At 40.4% G+C, this 19,608-nt stretch overlaps 1 protein-coding gene across 3 annotated transcripts in view; it reads right to left on the bottom strand.

Annotated features, from left to right (window-relative positions):
• atp11b (ATPase phospholipid transporting 11B (putative)) overlaps positions 1–19,608 on the bottom strand; it is a 64,986-nt gene that overhangs the window by 27,793 nt on the left and 17,585 nt on the right. For all 3 annotated transcript variants that reach the window (XR_007450175.1, XM_049587179.1, XM_049587180.1), the window contains exons 9-25: positions 19,304–19,368; positions 17,552–17,633; positions 17,302–17,452; positions 15,674–15,871; positions 15,402–15,560; positions 14,747–14,934; positions 9,146–9,214; positions 8,917–8,990; positions 8,534–8,637; positions 7,347–7,528; positions 5,108–5,311; positions 3,733–3,886; positions 3,550–3,652; positions 3,280–3,425; positions 2,978–3,037; positions 2,180–2,307; positions 1,698–1,836 (exon numbers count right to left, since the gene is read on the bottom strand). Coding sequence is in view for 2 of the 3 variants with exons in the window: in XM_049587179.1 (XP_049443136.1) it covers positions 1,698–1,836; positions 2,180–2,307; positions 2,978–3,037; positions 3,280–3,425; positions 3,550–3,652; positions 3,733–3,886; positions 5,108–5,311; positions 7,347–7,528; positions 8,534–8,637; positions 8,917–8,990; positions 9,146–9,214; positions 14,747–14,934; positions 15,402–15,560; positions 15,674–15,871; positions 17,302–17,452; positions 17,552–17,633; positions 19,304–19,368 (2,206 nt within the window). In the remaining variant the exon portion in view is untranslated. The remainder of the gene's footprint in view (positions 1–1,697; positions 1,837–2,179; positions 2,308–2,977; positions 3,038–3,279; positions 3,426–3,549; positions 3,653–3,732; positions 3,887–5,107; positions 5,312–7,346; positions 7,529–8,533; positions 8,638–8,916; positions 8,991–9,145; positions 9,215–14,746; positions 14,935–15,401; positions 15,561–15,673; positions 15,872–17,301; positions 17,453–17,551; positions 17,634–19,303; positions 19,369–19,608) is intronic.

Genomic DNA, 19,608 nt, shown 5'->3' with positions numbered 1-19,608 from the left:
TCTGTTGTGTAATGGAGAGGAAAGACCCCGGCCTCAGTTAACAAGTTGAGTGGTTGTACGACACCTATAATGAGGCCTTGCCCTCCAACTGTCTAACTGCCATCGGTAGCCTCGCTGCTCGCTATGAGAATCACTCTGCTTGTAAGTTGAGAGCTGGGGGGGGGGGGTCGTGGTCGTTTTGTTGCGAGCCAATTCAGAAATATTGTTCAAGTTCTAGTTTACTTATACCTACATTCAAAAAACAGTCTGATACACACTGCTCTGAAGACCCACTGTGCTGATAAAATCATTTGTCTTTTTATGATCTACTTAAGTAGGCCATCTTCAGCTACGGCCTCTTTAACCATCATCACCTTTCAACATATTAGTGACAGGACTGATGACACTTCTGATAAACCTTGCAACTTGTCCAGGTTGATCATAATCAAAGTACTGACTGACCCTTGTTATTCCAACACAAATATCTGAAATGATGATTAAGCCAGCAGACGCAGCACAGTGGGAAACAAATTCTCTGCGTCTGTCGGCCTAAGAGACAAATCTTTAGTATATAACTGCACAAGACGGGCATAGATTAGAAGCCTGTGTGATATATGAATAGGTAATGTTAAATCTATGTGGATTTACATTTTTGTTACAGTCTGTAAGTGTGTAACAGACAATAAATTGAAATTGGAATTAATGCATTTTTCACTGGAGGGTTCAGATACTGTACTCAAGCAAGAGACATGGAACTGAGAGCTAAAGGCACAATTAACTTCAAGTGAAAATGAAGGAATCAAAAATGAACAATTTACCAGAATCATCAGTGATCAATGAACCACTGCATGTTTTATATCTGCCATCAAACTGCTCATTTCAAGAGGTAAATAAACCTGTGCTGTTTTGTGTTACAGCATGGTACAGGATAGCACTCACATGTAATCGACATATATAAACACACTGCAGAGCATAGGTATGAAAATTCATCTTTTTCTACATCAACAGCAGCAGGACAAAAATATGTTTACGAATCCTCCTGAGAGTCCTCTCATTTACCCCCCAAAGAGACATGCATTCAACTGTAGAGCAGACTCTTACCAGCTGCCTGTTAGCTCGCAAGATCTGAAGACATGCACAGCGTGAAGGCAGAAGGGAAAAAGGAGAAATCAACAAAAGAAAGAAGAAAAAGACAAGCGAGAGAGAGCAAAAAGATTGAGTGCTTTCTGAAATACCAAATTCAAACAGAGAAACAGATGGCAAAGATATGCAGCAGGGGAGAAAGCAGAAGGAAACAGACTTGGTGAGGAACCAGAGACACTGAAGACAACGATAAGACGAAAAGGTAGAAGTACTACAATTTATTCATCAACAGGTAAATGACGCACGCACATGCTGGCACAGTCATAGAGACACACAGACCGAACAAAAGGCTGTTAAACATCAAGACAGAATGAGGAGGAGACACTTAAGAAAAGAGCAAGATTAAGGGAAGGACTGATGAAAGAAAGACCAGCCAGAAACCAGCCCCATTAGTAACAACAACTCATCATAACATGCACACATTTTTTGTAACATAACATCTATTTCTTAAAGCGACATTTTCCTAATATGGTTTGGAAATCCACTCAGCAGGCCAATTTCTTTTCTAGGGATTTCACGGTAAACATTCAGTACATCAAACACACACACGCGTGTGCACACACACAAGTACACACCTGTCCATTGCCCATAAGTGTGGTGTCTTCTCCCATAAGTATGTAGGATCCAAAGAAGAAGACGAAGGCGTGACAGAAGCCCAACAGAGTCCAGTACAGGAACGTTCGGAAAGACAGCAGAGAGTTCTTGCTGATGTCCCTGTGGGATACAAACATTTTTTTTTTTTTCAAATTCTCTAGAGGATACACTGTATCTACGCACACAGTCATGTTTCACTGTGATAAATAAGTTAATAGCTGGTAATTTACAGGGTGATTCAAGCAAAAATGTTTAATGAATTATAGAGGAAATAGTATGTAAATGGTAACAAACTATTTTCACTTAATCTTTCTTAAAATGTTACATAAAAATCCTAGTAGCTGTCTTTTGGTAAACCACAGCAAAGTTTTTTTTATTTTCTTCATGAATTTATTGCATTTTCTTTAAATATATGAAAACTGACAAAATGCAGCTTCCCACAAACAGTTAATGCTAAACTTACCTGTACAGGCCAGGTTTGTTCTGCAGCACATGTGGATGGACCAGCTGTTCAAACAAACTGTACACTAGAATGGGCAACGACGTGAAGCAGATGTTGTACAGTGTCAGATAAACACTGTCATACAGAGTCTGCAATGGACAGAGACAGCATTTCACTTAACACCAACCGATTAGCTGAAACAGATACACGCAAGTTATTTATCTTAAACAAAGCAGACTGAGAGCTTAATCACTGTCAGATACACGGAGGAAAAAAGCAAGTAAACTAACCTCACTTGAGACATATTAAAGACATACTACAGTTTAAACCTGGCATATCCTCCCTCTGTATCTTCACACTGCATACAGTCTAATATCTTACAAATAATTTCCTAGGGCTGATATACTGCTTTGCCAAGGAACAAAGTCATAACCTTAACAACAGACTAAAGCTTGTGGAACAGAGTTAATGCTAATAATAGTTTGATATATCATTTAATGCAAGTTCTAAAACTATGTTGCACATATATTTGAAGAGTTTAAATTCACTTTGTGAGATCCACTGCTTAAATGTACCAACTTTTAATTAGTCTCAACTTTAGAGCCTTTTGAATCTTAGAAATGATCGCATTACATTAAAAAAGAAAATCAAACTTGATATCAAACTGCCTCATCCTGAGATGAGTTTTGAAAAGAAACCTTGGGTGTAGTTAAGAATGCATTCTGTGAAGTCAATGAGAGACGATGCAACATTAAAACCACAAACACATCTGCAATGACATATGAGAGAGTGGAGAGATGGAGAGATAAAGAGACTTACTTGTTGTGAAAACAGACAGAAGAACTGGTATAAAAACTGGGGCGTGATAAAACACACATTCTAGAAAAGACAGAGTAAAGAAGCGAAACATTACAAACATCGCAGTGAGAGGAGACATGGCAGAACAGTCGTGTTGAGCTCCTGAAGACAAATTCTGCTCAAAGAATTAATCCAAATCAAGAAATTGAGATGAGTGAGTCCAGTGTTCTGAAATTGCTATATATCTTTATTTATATAGCACTTTCCAAAACACTGGATCATCATAGATATTCATAAAAGTGTGTGCAGATAAAGTTACTTACCTTGTAGAAAAAGTACTGTACAAGCGTAGCTATTCGAATGTAGTAGAAGTGACCGTGGACCAGCAGAAGTTTAGCCAGGAACTTAAACCTGGCAATTGCATAGTCACTGTTTCTCACGGCCTGACGACCCTCCTTCCCCATGATACCTACATATTCACACACACACACACACACACACACATATTAATTGGAGGACACTCTGCAGAATATAATTTAAGACTCTGAAACTATATTGTGTGCATGTGTATGTGCATAAACGATGAGTCTTACCTATGCCCACATGAGCTTCCTGTATCATACTGACATCATTGGCTCCATCACCAATAGCTAGGGTGATGGGTTTCTCCGGAGAGGTTTTTAAAAGACGCACAACCTGAACAAAACAAAGTAACATTGACATCTGGGCATGATGGTAATGTATTTGGGTGAGTGTGTGTGGCAGAGGGCTGGTACCTTTGCTTTCTGCAGCGGGGCCATGCGGCAGCACAACACAGCTGAGCAGTTTTTACACACTTCCATGAAGAGCTTCTCGTGTTCCCTCAACGCTAATGACAGACTGGCCCCATCCACGACTAACCCGTGCTGTATGACGTGGTCCTCCTTTATCCTGGAAGAGAGAGAGAGAGAGAGAGAGAGAGAGAGAGAGAGTTACAGAAAAGAACAGAATATGAGTGGAGATGAACAAGGAGAGGGGGAAAAAAAGAACCTCTAGCAACTTATACAACCTAATGCCCTATTAGATATTACTGTTAGTCCATTCACCAGCACATTATCTTGTTACATAGATGTTTTGTTTCTTACCCATTTGCCACAGACACATTTTCCTTTTATCTAGTGAGTCTGTATTTTAAAGATTCACCACTTAGGAGTACTTTTGAGCTCCAACAGCCTCGCCCTGTTTTTGTTGATGATGCATATGTTGTAGGACCCAAAAATAGAATTTAAATATTCAGGTTTAGACCTAGGCTACACTATATTGGAAACAAGCATATAAACAAACACCTTACTTTGAACTCAGGAAGAAAACTTCTTCTCTCACCTCCATGGTGAATGAAGAATCCAAAAACAGAGAAAATTCATTCACGAATTGGGAGTACAAGGGGGTGGCGTTTAACAACAGCAAAACTATATCAAAACATCCATTTACTCTCACAAAACTTGTGCACATTATCAAAGTCTTATTTATCCAGTTGTAAGCTTAGTACTCATATTTAAAACATCGCACATAGCAGTGCACCTGGCTGATGGCATGTGTTTAAACTCTGCTCCTACATTCCACTGAAATCCTGCTCACAAGTTTGTACAGTGGCTATGAGGTCTGCTGTCACTCAGTCACGTCAGTAGCTTCCAGGCCAATGAACAAGCAGGGAGGTTGGATTTCTATTGAATGTACAAGCACAGACCCGAAGTACGCACTTGAGCAGGTGCACTACTCGACTGAGACTGTATGCATGTTTTAAATATGGGAAGCACTGACTGTATGACTACATAAATGAGACTTGGATTATATTGCATGAGTTGTGTGAGCGTTTGTTAACAAATTTTTTTTGATATAGTTTTGCTGTTGCCCCCTTTTACTTCAATTCATTCACAATAGATTCTTCGCTCACTATAGAGGCAAGTAAGAAAAACAGACTTTTCGTCATGAATTCAGTGTAACATGACAATTGACAAAATTACAAAAAAAACATTTGTGGTAGTAGTAGTAGTCCATTAATCTAATAGTTAAAGAGGCTCCAATGCTATCAGAATACAATGCTTGAAGATGCCCTTTTAATACACATTGTGTATACTCCAGAGTCAAAAGTGAAATGACAAACACGCTCACCTCCTCGCCAGTCTGCGGAGCTGCTCAGCACATTCGTTATCAGAATGTTGCTGCAGAAGCTCTAAAATGTTCATGGTTCTGTGGAAGTGGCCACAGGACAGGCTGACGCTGACCGCCGTCTCATGTTTGTCCCCTGTCAGCACCCACACTTTGATCCCTGCCAGTCGCAGAGCCTCAATGGTCTCCTGGACTTTGTCTTGGAGTCTGAGAGAGACAAAAGAGAGAGAGAATATAAAACACGTACTCATGTTACATGCACTGTTTATGCAAAGCTCCCAGTGATCCGTATATATAATCACATTAGCAAAATCCCAAGGTAACATAAACCTAGAGAAAAATCTGTTTTAGACTTGTTGTGGGCGAGGTGATGAAGCTAGCTGGCATTTAAACCCAGGGTTTTATTGCTGTTGTTGTAATGTGGTCAAGCCACAGAGGTCTGTTAGTAAACTACAGTGTCCATAATTCAATACAAAGATTTGGGAAATGGCGAGACCTCTACTTTCTAACAGCTATTTTTATTGGGCAGGTAAAGTCCGTAAGTGTGGAAAAACCTGTTCCAGAACAAACAAGCCAACAACCTCACATTATTATTAAATAGGTAGTCATAGTTTGAGCGGACTTCTTCAACAGCTACACATGAAGCTAAAGGCTCTTAGCTCCAATAGTTACATGTTATCCACATCTGATGAGAGGAGGAAGAGGGTGAATACTAGCTCTGAAATTGGGCAGCACTGATTTTTTTAAAGAATATTTATCCTATCTTAAACCACAGTTAATATTTGTGATGAGGTTATTAGACAAAAAAAATAGGATCCAATATTACCATGCCAGCAGCATTACACTATTCATATTAGGCTCAAAACACAGAAATTCTAGTCTCATCTTCCATAATAGAGGAGATCCTTTGATTGTGACCATGTGTGCCTGAGGAGGAATTCATTCCAGATACAGAAACAGAGCAGTAGAAAGAGAAGAGAGGGAGCAGAGAGATAAATGGAGAGGGAGAAGCGAGAGGCTTATGTGAGGAGCAGATGGTGAGCGGTTGCAAACACATATCAGCATTCATTTTCCAGAGAGGCTGAGTGAGGTGACGTCTCTCTCTCCCCTCGGAATATACATTGTTTGTTTGACGAAGGTTCTCCCACCCACTGCATTTATCTGTCTGTTTCTGGCCATATGTTTCTTACTGTTTTAAAATGCCCCAGTTTTCCCTCAGATGTCCAACTATTTTTAATTCACATCGCTTTAATGATTATTAGTGAGGCTATTTTTTTTCTTTGCTTCTCTGGCTCCCAACAGCTTCCATCTTTTTTTGTGGGTATGATTAAAAAGCAGATTTTCTAGTAACAGAACATTTCACAAGACAGAGAGCCTACAGTCATGCTCTGGCATCCATGAGGCTTAACTCAGCACAGCAGGGCTTTAACTAAATGCTAACGCTCGCATGCTGACACACTTACAATGACTATGCAAACACTGATGTTCATCAGGTATGTCCCAATCTTAGTTTGGCGTGCTAGCATGCTAACTTTTGCTAATTAGCACTAAACACAAAGAGAAGCTGAAGCTAATGGGAACATCAGTCATTTGTTTTGCAGGTCTGGTCATAACCCAAAGTACTGGACACATTACATTTTTGAACTGATGATGACACTAGATGAAAAGTCAGAGGATCACCACAGTCATAAAGGGATATCATCTGGGATCTTGACTGTTACCAAATTTCATGGCAATCAATCCCTTAGCTGTCAAGGCATTTCACGAAAATTCAACCTGATGGTGGCATTAGCTTTAAAGTCAGGAGATTACCCAAGTAAGCAGGCTAGTCCTCTGGGGACCATGACCACCTACAAAATATCATGACTATCCATCCAGTAGTTGGGGGACTGACCTACCTTCAAACAGCCATTGCCATTCATAAAGCCACTAGCATGGCTATAAATGCAGTGAAACATCAATGTAGAACCACATTTCACAGATTGTTGTTAAAGCTAACCATGCAGAAATAAAACATATGCACAGTAACAATGGGTTATTTACTTGCTGCCCCTGGCAACACATGATTAAAAAATGAGCATGTTAGATAATTTCACATCATGATGGCAAAGTTTTTAACATCATGGAATATGCATAAGAGGATAAGAACTGGATTTTGGGGTGGTGTGGGGGGGTGGGGGGTGGGGGCAACACTATATATATTCATTCATATATATTCAAATGTATTTGTTAATCTCCATACTTGTCCTCAACCCCCGTTGCTCCCAGCAGCTGCAGGTCCCTCTCAATGAAGCTGAAGGCCTCCTGCAGTCTTTCTTCCCTCTGCTGCAGCGCGGTGCGAGCAGCGTTCAGACGCCTGTCCACATCAATGTACTCCTCCGGGCTGAAGTGGCGACACGCTACAACTAAGGTTCGCAAACCTTTCTACAATGGGAGGAGAAGAGTGGGTGATGGGTAGAGAAAGAACAGGAGACACAAGTCAGATATGAGAAATATGAAATGCAAATAAAAGAAGGGGAAGGAAGAAATGAAGAGGAAGATTTCATAATATAAAATGATAAATGCAAAAATGAGTTTGTGTACAGATGAAAATGTGAGCAAGTAAAAAAGATGAAAATAGGAGAAAGTGAAAGGAATGAAAGCAGAGAGAGAAAGAACAGAAAAACAAATTATCAAAGCTTGGCTTTAAATCACGGAACCAGCCTGAGGGGCAGACGACCACAAATCAACCCAGTCCAGAGCACTGACTCCTGGGTACTGACGTCCGATGACATGATGTGGGGGCCGGATATGTGCGTGCGTTTGTGTGTGTGTGTGTGTGTGTGTGTGTGTGTGTGTGGCTGTTGTGGTGAAGAATTTACAGTCTAATGGGAACACAGAGCAACAGAGCCAAAAGTAATCACTTCAGTGCTGGGAAATGCCAGGCCTAGGCACACAGAGACACGCAATCCTGAACATATGGATCAAAAGGCATTTCAGCACAGGAACTACAGATATTTGAAGGCTGCAATAGAAAGCAAATTTTTCTGTGAAGAAATTCTCTGACGCAAGTGTGGTTTATCAAGTGAATTTAATGTGTCTATAATGTCTGCTTGTCTACCCTCCTTCATCTCGGGAAAATATGAATATTAATAATAATTAACTCACTGGACTGTGTCACAGGAAGATCATAACTCACCACAAAATACAGCACATTCAATCAAAAAGAATAAGATGCATATTGATCAAGTGTAGCTAATATATCAGCAACGCCCTTGAGTCTGGATAGTCTACACATTCAGAGAAAATATACTGCAATAAATGGGATGTGATTTTGCCAACCACTACAACACTGAACAGATGTGATATGCAGTAATAATGCAAGCAGCTGGAGAACCTAATGAGACAACAGACACATTTCAACAATGAAAAAAAAAATGTATTTCTCACCAATGCAAACTCATCAACGTGCAGTCTTGTCTTTTCTATCTCTCCACTGGTAGTGAAAGGTAAGATGGCAGACTCTGCGCCCTTGGTGAACAGCACTTGGCCTCCTTGAAAGTCAACATACAGACACAAAGTTTAATATACCTTGTGAAAATACCAGTACAACTAAAAAAAACAAAACAAAACAAAAAAAAAACAGTACATTTTTACATAAAATTTACACATGGAAAAACAAAGCATATTCATTACCACTGCCTCAAGTCATCTCCAGTCTTCTGTTTGACCATACGATCAATTTGTCTTTTGTCAAGCATTCACTGTTAGTTGCTGCGCTCAATATTTTGTCAACAATGTTTAAAATACTGTGTGGTTTAAGGTGGAGTTACCTGAGGGAGTCTGCAGTATGACGCTCATCCTCCTGCGGTCAGCATCAAACTCTAACACATGGAGCAGTTTATATCTGAAAGAGCGCAGAGAGACACTTGTGTTTGTTCATGAACGACTCAAAGCACAGACATGACCATGTCTTTTTCAGAGGTAGTTCACACAGCCATTTTTCTGTCTGCAGTCCAATTGGCATGTTATCATTGAGGAGAATCAAAGGGTTAGACGTACTTCTCTGACTTGCCAAATGTTTTGATTTCCATGGTCTCTCCATTGCTGCAAGTGAAGGCCACTCCAATCCTGATGGAAAAAAAGAGCAGTTAAATCTAGCGGTCTTGACTGAAAGGACATTTTGACTGCGAAATATTTGGGGGAAAAAAATTGGAGTTTGGGAACGTTTTCAAGGTAATTGGACCTTTAAAAGATACAAAAATGTAACTTTTGGCCACAGCACTCCACCCAGGCTGTTCAGGGGCCAATTTTAATGACAAGTGCAAAGTGGTAGGTCTTGGGCACACGGACAGTGTGACAGTTTTCAAGTGCGCCTGCTGCTTTTGTTCATGTATGAGCAGCAGCGCAAAGGGTCTGGATGAGGTGGTACACTCAACCAGCAACCTGCTTTCATTGCTATATCACAATAAATCATGACAACAGCAGCTCAACAACTGGAGAGACACTTCTTCAGAAAATTATACTGCTGTCTGGATGGTGCAGAGTGGCACGACATGAACACAGCGACACAAATTTGTGGCCAAAGGCAGACAGAGTGTGTTTTTTAAATCTGTACAATGATGATACAAATATTTAACAGAAAATGTTGTAGCCATTAATATGAACATATAATACCACGCTAATTCAGTTCTAAATTCACTCCATATTATGTTGTAAATGGCAACATAATTACATTGTTAACTGAATTTTTCATGCAGTATAAAACAGCTGTGAACAACAGATACTGTGAGAATTGCTCATATTAATTTAAAGATAACTGCAGACTGCTTTACAAGCACTCCTGCTTTGTCCACATAAAACATTTTGATGGCAATTTTCTTTATTTACTGGATGGAGAATGATCAGTTATGATCAGTATTTAGTTTGCTCTTGATAAAATCAACAGACTAGCAGTGATGTGAAACCAACATAAGACGGCTATGGCTCAGGCGACAGAGCGGGCTGCCCTTTAAGCTGCTCGTGGTGGGCAGGCCAGCGTCTTGCATGGCAGCTCTGCCACTATTGGTGTATAAATGTGTGTTTGAATTGGTGAATGACAGGCAAATTGTAAAGTGCTTTGTCCAGTAAGGTACAAAGGCACTGTATAAATGCAGTCCATTTAACATCCATTTACCATTTTGAGTTGTGTATTTCCAGCACAACGTCTAAGACCCAATTCCCACCAAAATAACAACAACTGGCTGTTCACTGCCTCATTCTCTCTGTTTGCACCTCTCCTCCCACCTGTACAGGCAAAGTGAATGTCAAGGAATACCAAACGAAGGGAGCACAGCTTGTGCTGGTCATTGAGCGGCCATAAAAATAGGGCCCTCAATCATTCATTCATCCTGCTATTAATCTTCCTCAGGGTCATGTAGGGATGGTGTTTACAGTTTTCAGCATGTGTTTATACTGTAGGAAAAATGTGGGACATCCTAATGAAATTCAGGTGACCAAATAAATGGCCGAGGCTCCAAATATGGTGATAAAATCCACAACCTTCTTGTTGTGACGTGACCGACTACTTGATCTTTATCAAACCAAAGAAATCAGTCATCTTTTGAACACCAGAATACAGTGCCAAGATATGTTATGTTTTGTGTAATCTGAGCAATGGTGTCACATTTCAGTTTAATGGTGTGATGACATGAGTGCTCTATTTACAAGTTATTATCGAGGTTACGGTTCCAACAGTGTCTCCTTTCTGTTTAAATCAACACAGATACACTGTCTGTGGCTCAATGGAGCATGAAGGCACTGGGTCATGGGTGCAGCCCCTCACTGCCCGACATAATTCAATTTGATGGTATGAAAACGACACTGGCCAGGATCAGTGACCCCATGCACCATGAATCCTGGAGGTTTTGTAAAACACAGCCTGACAATTTAAATGGGTGCTACACAGCCACATTTCTTAATCGTCAATTCTGTACTGTTTTCTTGTAGAACTGGCGGAGAGTTGTAGCTTCACCCTTTATCAAACTGGTTTAGTACAACCTGGTCACATTTTATTAATGTTCTTTCCCCTCTTCTGAGCCATTTTCCACACAGACCTGCTGGAAGGTTTTCTACCACTCCCTGGGCATTAAATTGTTGCTTGCTCTATACTTCTGTATCAATAAAATGAACAACAAGCGACTAAGTGCCACTTTCTATTTGGCCTGTGGTCCAACCTCCCCAAGTATTTCAATGTCCCTTAGCAGCTGACACAGTCAGAATAAGAAGTAAAGCAAGCAGAATTTAACATCAAATCAACAGCCAGGATTCATATTGGTGCAATGGTTGAGAAAATGGTGTATGCATAATGACCAGTGCTTTTTGGCTAAACTAAAGCCAAAACTCTTCTCTTGAATCTAAAATAGCAGGAAACAGACTTGAAAGAAACTGCATGATGTAACTATTAGCTTTCACAAGTTTTGGTTTCTTGCATCATCAGACTTACAAAGAATGAAGATTGGAATTTCTTTCGCTTTTTCTAAATTGTAACAATTAGACACCAGTGCAATCTGATGACACCAGAAGTACAACACCACAGTACACAAAAAGATAGGGGTTATTTCTCTTAACCACCTCTTTCCTTATTTCCTTCTCTCCACCTTTACTTTCACTGACTTCTGTATTTCTAGGTTCCAGTCAGGTTTCAGCTATTGATTTGTTCAAACTACAGGGGGGTATTCCATCAAGCAGGCTAAAGGCAAATCCGGGCTTAAATGGCCAAGTCTGGCTAATGTGAGCCAGAGGTCTGTTCCATCAAAGTGGCTAAGATTAGCCTCACATCGGTAACCATGGAAACCATGGTTCTGGCTAAGCCTGATACATTGAGCTAAACTCCGGTTTCCGTTCCATCAACCTGAGCCACAACTCCGTTCCATCAAGGTGGTTAACCTGAATCCCAGCCTAGTAACCATGGTAACTTAGGTTGCCGGGCAATCCTGGTCTGTAGCAGGATTAAGATGAGGATTAGCTCCATCTATGATCAAAAAATGTTCAATAGACAAGAACAGACACCTAAAAGACAGTTCTGCCAGTGCTTTTACACACTCACAACTGTCATGTAATGATAAAATAATATGTAGATCATAAAATATATAATTAATAAAAAAAATAACTATTAAAAAACAAATTAAAATGTAATAAAAATAAGATAATTAAAAAAACACAACAGTAAAACCACAATCAATTTAATAAAAACAAAACTATAATAAAATGAAACTGAGGCATTAAAAAAAAAAAAAAGATTGTACATGAATATGTGATTGCCCTCCCATCCACACCCCACTCTGTTTCCAATTGGCTAGCAAATTCACAGCCAATTAAGGTCAACTGACAATGGCCAGAGAAGGAGAGGGACACACGCAGAGAGACAGAGACAGAGCAAGAGAGAGTAAATTAGGAAATAATGGCATGCCCCTTCATCGAGGATCCTGTTGATGAGGAGGCCCACATTGTTCAGTGGGCCTTCCAACCACCACCAGCCCCAAGGGTCTCCCAGGACAGGACCAACCCATTGATACAGATAGACTCCTATCTGTGGGCGAGTTACCGGTTCAGCAGGCAGAGCATAGTGTATCTATGCAGTTTGCTGGAAACACACATTATAAAGGTCACACGCTACAGCCAGTCTCTGACCACTGTACAGTCAGTCTGTGTTGCACTGAGGTTCTTTGCTAGCGGTACATTCCTGTATAGTGTTGGTGATGCTGAGAGGCTAAGTAAGGCAACTGTTTGCAGAGAGGTAAAAAAAAAAGTGTATTTCCTATTCATTTTGATGATTTCTAGCATCACCATACATCATGCATAGAGCTTGATTTGTTCACATTAACATATGGTTATCTTTTATATTTATGAATTAACCTTGACACAAAGCAACCACATTAAAATGGGACACACACCATTGTGGTCTGTCTGTTCCTCATCCTATAGCACATTCCATACATTTAAGGGGATTTTCCTTATTTTGATATAATCAGGGATAGAGTTTACAATTGACTCCCAAATGATGAGAAATAGATAACTGATTCACTATCACCTGCATTCACTTAATAGTTTTCCTCATCTCCACTGAACTGATGGATTTGCTAAATGTCATTTTCGACAGTCAATAGATAAATGTCATGTGATTATTTCCTATAAACTGATCATTTGGGAAATGTCATAATCAATTATGTGATAAATGCGATGACTGACATAAAATAGTTTGATTAAATGCATCATCTGAAATGTACATAGGAATCAGTAGATAAATGTGATAATCTGTCACTAATATTAATTTACACATTTGGTGAATTTCATTAGGCATACTTGAATTGTTAGATTTAATAGGTGTTCTTATCTACATATATTTTGTCCCTTTGATGTGGGATTTATATAACATGATATTATGCTGAAATGCTTAATTTTCTTTGTCACTTGCACATTAAGCCTGTCAGCAATATTCTGCCACGCCACCTCCCTTGCTTTATTAATTGCTGCAGTATTGCCTTTTACTTAATTATGTCCTTATATTCCTCATACACTTCCATAAGGAGCGTTTGCTCCGCCGTAGAAAAAGCCTCAGCTCACTCCTTTCCTTTGCTTTTTGACATTTTGCAACATTTTTGGCACTCGACTAGTTTGGGCTTTTTATTTTCCCTGGGCGCGTGCATGAGTTGAGGCTTAACAGGTAAGGCTTGAATTAGCGTCAGTTGGAGCCAGCTGATTTCACTTGATGGAACGGGCTGGAGCTAGATTGGGAGATGGCGTTTGGTCAAATTTCAAGATTATGAGGCCGTTTACACGTTGCCGGCTATTTTCATAAACGGACATTTCACCGTCTCCGTTTTCAAAAAGATCTTCGTTTACACATACCCGTGTATATATACACAAGAGCATGCCAAACCTGTAGGTGGCAGTGTAACGAGAAGCTCAAGCCTTCCATGTATCCATTGTCACCATAGCAACATAGGTCGCACTTTTGACACAGGCGCAAGTTCCGGCGTATAATGTGACGTGGGCTGCCTATAACTCCGTTTATCTCCGTTTACCTCAGTTTACATGCAAATGCGCAACCGGAGTTTTCCAAAATCTCCACTCTGGCCGGAGTTTTTAGAAAGACTCGTTTTCAGAGGAGAAATCTCCGTTTGCGTGTAAACGAAGAGCACAAACGAAGGAAGATGTCTCCGTTTATCAAAATCACTGTGTACATGTAAACGGCCTCTACACCTTAGTCTGGATATTCTTAGCTACGTTGATGGAATACCCCCCAGATGTGTGCCTGACCTAGTACTATTATTTACAAAAATAACAGTGAAAGTCAGTGTTGGATAAAATGACAGGTTCAGGTCCCCAAATCTCCAACATGTCAAAACAACCTGTAGCACCTCACAAAGTTGTGCAGACACAACCCAGGCTTGAAGATCAACCGTGGCCTACAGTACAAAAAGCTAGTGCTTTTGGTAGAGGAATAAACTTAATGCTATTTTTCTGCGTTTTCAGTTGGTCATAGTCGGTATGGTTGGTGTCAACAGCGTGGATAAAGGTTGGAGCACCTTTGTGTCTGTCAGCTAGCTTTGCAAGTTCTTCAACCTATGCACTAAATGTACAGAACAGAAGTCTACTGAAGAGACTATAATGTTACCGTACCTCTTTGCTGCCTCTACTAAAGCTTTCTCATCTGGTGAAGAGGCGTAGTATTCCATGTGATTGGAGGAGAAACCATTTACATGGGAGAATGGGTCTCCTCCCCCAACCAGGCAGTCTGGCTGGTCGTAGCTGATCTGAACCGTGTGACACAATGACACCGCCTTGAGAAATAACAGTTCCTCTCCAATCTGGAAAGGGAGACAACAGGGAGAGATTAAGGAGAGGAAGGAACAATACTTTATCTGTACAATAACACACTGTATGTTATTGCTAACTTGAGTGAGATATGACTCCAAGTCACATCATTTGCGAAGAGCAACCTCAAGCTGTAGCAGAGGTTGATTTGGGTGAACGCACATACTGTATGTTTGCACAATTTGTATACATGCTGTTAACAACAACTTATCGTATCAATCAGTCATCCAGTCAAAGTGATCGCTTCCAGCATTTTCAGTTCTACTTCTAGCACGAATGCATAATCCAACAATATATTGTGATTACATGAACAGCCTGAGGCAAAAAGCTGTCCCTGACATATGAGGTTAATTAGGTGATATGCTTTGGCTGTGCTTCTTTGATGCACCAATGTGAGTGTACATGTACAGTATGTATCTGACAAAAGAAAGTAAATGTAATGTGTATATATGCGAGTTACCAGGTGAGGCGTAGAACCATCTGGAGAATCGTCAGTCATTCCCTCTGGTACCAGTTTGCCGTTAACTTCTCGATACTTGGTTCCGTTAATCGAACATTCACGGAACTGCATCTCATTTTCCGTTAGCGTACCCGTCTTATCTGTAAACACATACTCCACCTAGGAAACAGAAACATGCAGATGCACACATAAGTTGACTTTTATGTAGTTAATACTTCTTCTTTATGCTCTTGCTATATGTACGCATGTGCTTGTGCGTTTCTATTCCATACCTGTCCCAGCTCCTCATTGAGGTCAGAAGTGTTGACCTGAGCTTTCTGGTCGCTCTCCTCATGGTAAAGGTCTAAATCCCAGCCAATGAAAAATGAGCCCAGAAACTTCTGCATCTCCACAGTAACGTAGAGTGAGATGGGGATGATGAAGTTATAGAGGACCAGAAACGCCAAGAAGTCTGAGATGAACTTTAAGATCTAGAGAAGGATGAGAGTAAATTTAATAAGAATGAGGCACAAGAGGAAAGCAATGCAATAAGAAAAAAAGGGCATAGAGAAACAAAACAGAGAGATAAACCAATGTAAACTAAACTTCAGGCTAACAAAAGTAAACAGCCTGAATTATAGTTGGAAGCCAGATGGAAAGTGGGTGATACAAAACAGAAAAAACAACTGAGGAGGAAAATGATGATAGCTACAAAACAGGAAAATGAGGTAGGTTTATAAAGAAGTAAAGATGCCTCTGAATTTTTAAAAGTAAAAATGTTGTCATCTGAGTCATTTAAGATAACTTTTCAAGGTGTTGGTAAATTGTTTTTCTTATTAAAACTCAGCTGACACTGGGCGTGTGTCATCTGACATGAAAAACACAGAAATGCACTTGGCAACATCGTAATGCACAATGCAACATAATTTTGTAAGTGGAGGAAAAGATTAAGATTGCAAAATATATCCGCTAAATTCACATCTTAGCCACACAGATATCAACACTTCAACGACAAGTCTTCAACACGGATCCTTCTAAATCAAAGAAGGCAGGGTAATTCATTCCCATTACAGACTTAATTACTTTATGTGACAGGAAAAGAGAGAGAGAGGACCACAGTCTAATAGGCAGAGTATCGGTAGCTGTACGAAAGCCACGTTTATGGCTTGTTATCTGGAATTGAGCTCTGACTAACTGTCTTAACAAAATAAACTAATGAAATGAGCCTTTTTCTGATGTGCAAGAACAGACAGGACACGCAACAAAAATACTGTAGCTGTCATGGAATAGTACAAAAACAATTTTTTGTCATTATCTATTTTTTGGGTTGGGTTTTGTAATCTAGCTGTGATGGGGATACATGCAGTCACCATTGTAACAAAGCTTGCGGGTTTCTGGAGCACCTGTTCTACTAAATGTAAAAACACAAGCCATTAATTTGTTGCTGGTATTCCACTCTCTGTCTCGAGGCAGAAAGGAAGGGAGTGTACTGGACTGTGATTTTTCCCCCTCCTCTGTCTCCATACACAGAGGCTGCTGTTCTCTCTGACTGATTAGTGTTGGCAGGTAGGCTGATAGGCTGGCAGACTGTCCCCATGAAAGGCACTTCCTCTCTTAAGTCTTGTCACTAAATCTAAAGACACTAAAACTGCCCTAACAGCACCCTTCTAGGACTCTGTGTGTGTGTATGTGTGTACATGTAGATTCAAGGGTGGGCTCATCCTAATATCTTCACTAACTCTCTCTATTAACTTATATTGGCTGGAGAGAAAAAAAGCCTGTTATAATTTGCCATGGAGATTCAAGTGGTGGAAAAGGAGGGACAGAAGTGGAATGTTGACTAAAATCTCACCTCATCTTATCTGGGGCTGATAGCCCCCACTACTTACCAAGGGAAAATCAATGGGAATGCAAGACTTACCGGACTGCTGTTTCTCTCTTGTTCAGTCTTCTGGTTGTAGAAAGGCTCGTCCCATTTGTCCTCAGCCTGCCAGGCATACTTCAGGATGGTGCTGAGGACAGCCTCAAACAGCAAGATGCCCAGGTAGATGATTAGGAAGGTATTCATGGACCTGGAATGGGAAAATATTTTAAAGTTGAATGTTAAATTAAGCACATTATAAAACAGCAAGATGTTTGATACTTGCTTAGAGACAACAGAAAGTGCTCACTTCTCTACAGCAGAGCGTTTCTGGGACTTGCACTTATAGTTGAGGGCCATTTTGGACTCCATCCCCGTGTAAACAGCCACACCTGCAACAGCAAAAAGTATTACACCAGGCTTGTGGGATATTAAATAACTATTTGACTTTTGCACCAAGTCATGAAGACATAAGACACTAAATTTATCCATGTGTGCATGGTGGTTCATTGGCTCTGGTTCTTCATGTCAACTAATTACGACAATATACACAGACCATAGAAATATAATGAGAGTAGAACGGACATTCCCAATCAAATCAGTGTTGCAGGATGGTCAGAGCGGTGGCAATTTCTATGTGTACCCTTGCCATTGCGGAATATCTTCTGTATAAACTTCCATGTCATCGACTGTAAAAATAATGGATGTAGCCACCGTGATGTCACCCACTGGTTTGTGGACTCCCATTTCAAAGCCTTGAGTTTGGCAGTACGACCGTTGCCATCTTGTTTTTTGAAGCCAGAGGTGACCATATTTGGGTAAGAGGCTGGCGCTGTGGAGGGGCAAGGGGTGGATCTGACTGAGAAGCCGAGGACACTATCAGCAGACAGACTATCACTCGAAGTGGCCTACCCTCACTTATGCGTAACTTTAAGCCTTAATAAAATGTAAACAGGTGAGTCAGCCCTGTACAGTTGAAAGTAGCAGTAGAGACCAAACCCGTTTCTCGTACGAGGCTGCAAACATGTTTATTTTCTGCTGTACAGTTGGGCATTCTAATATGGGTGTCTACAGGGATTGACTGGCTTCCAGAGGCAGTTTCAAGTTGCCATTCAAAGAACTGCAGTACTTGGCACTTGAATGTTCATTTTTCAGCCGTGGAGGTTGCCACTTGTTCTGTATAAAGACACCCACTTGTTTCAAGTCGCAAACCCACTGAGGTGAGGTTTTGCAGTAACGAGAGCCACTGCTCAGCAGACAGCTGAAAGGCAGAGACAGACAGCAGAGATAAGAGTATGTAGATTCACATCTAACTTTGTGTGTTGAGGGTTTATTTCGACCAAACCAGATAGTGATTGTTGGAACAGTGGAAAGACTAACATAACTAAGTTAAGTTAACTAAGTTTTGGTGAATTTTATTTTGTTTATGTGGAGTTTGAATGAAGTGTGTTTACGATTAGTTAACACGGCAATTAAGCTAATGGCAGTCTTAGTTTAATGAAAGAGAGAAACTTAAGATTGGTGAACGACTGAATTTTTTCTGTTTCATAAGGAAAACAAGTGTAAGAAACCAAACCACAGTTCTCAAACTAGTGAGTGTGACACACGTTACAGCCCCACTGACGTGTGTTGTCACCATAACAATTAACAATAATCTTCTTTTCTCTTGAACTAGTCCAATGACCACAGAAAACAGTTCAACGTCCTTTCTATCCATTCTATTTCTATGATGCAGACACATTAGTGAAGCATTGGAGCATTGCTATAAAAGTCTTCGGTTGACATAATTGGACCTCAGCTATATGTTAATGAGTGGCCTGTCCTACACATAATGTCCACTAAACTTGGCTTGGTTGTGTCACAGCTGCAACATGGCTGTGTCACCTCACTATCAAGCTCCAGAAGCAGCCTGTTCTTGTGCAGATATATTTTGTCTTTCTTGCTCAATTCAACTGGAAACTTCCTCCAGTAGGAAATAATTTACCCCCTTGCTGCTTCCCTCTCAGGTGGGGCTTCTGCTTTTGTAGGAACTTTTCCTTTGATTCTAACTGTATTGACTCACCAAAAATCTCTTTGGTATTTTTCAACCTGGCTCCTCGCAGCAGCAGATTCTCTGGGCCCAGCGGTCTGACATAAAAGCAAAAAAACAAAAACATAAATACAGAGAAAGATGGATGCAGCTACAGGATTTCAGCACAAACAAGACTCAACAGGACTTTGATATAAACTAAAATACTCAACACCAGTCTACGAGGCTCATACATCTTCTGTTTAAGTAATTAATCATTTTAATTTTGCTGCACATTTTTGTGTGTTGGTGGAAAATCAGTCCACTGCTGCTTAAATATCTGGGACAGCTTCATCTCT

The sequence above is a fragment of the Epinephelus fuscoguttatus genome, linkage group LG10 (genome assembly GCF_011397635.1).
Source record: "Epinephelus fuscoguttatus linkage group LG10, E.fuscoguttatus.final_Chr_v1".
In the NCBI taxonomy this organism is placed as follows: domain Eukaryota; kingdom Metazoa; phylum Chordata; class Actinopteri; order Perciformes; family Serranidae; genus Epinephelus; species Epinephelus fuscoguttatus.
This window is presented reverse-complemented; position numbering and strand designations above follow the sequence as displayed.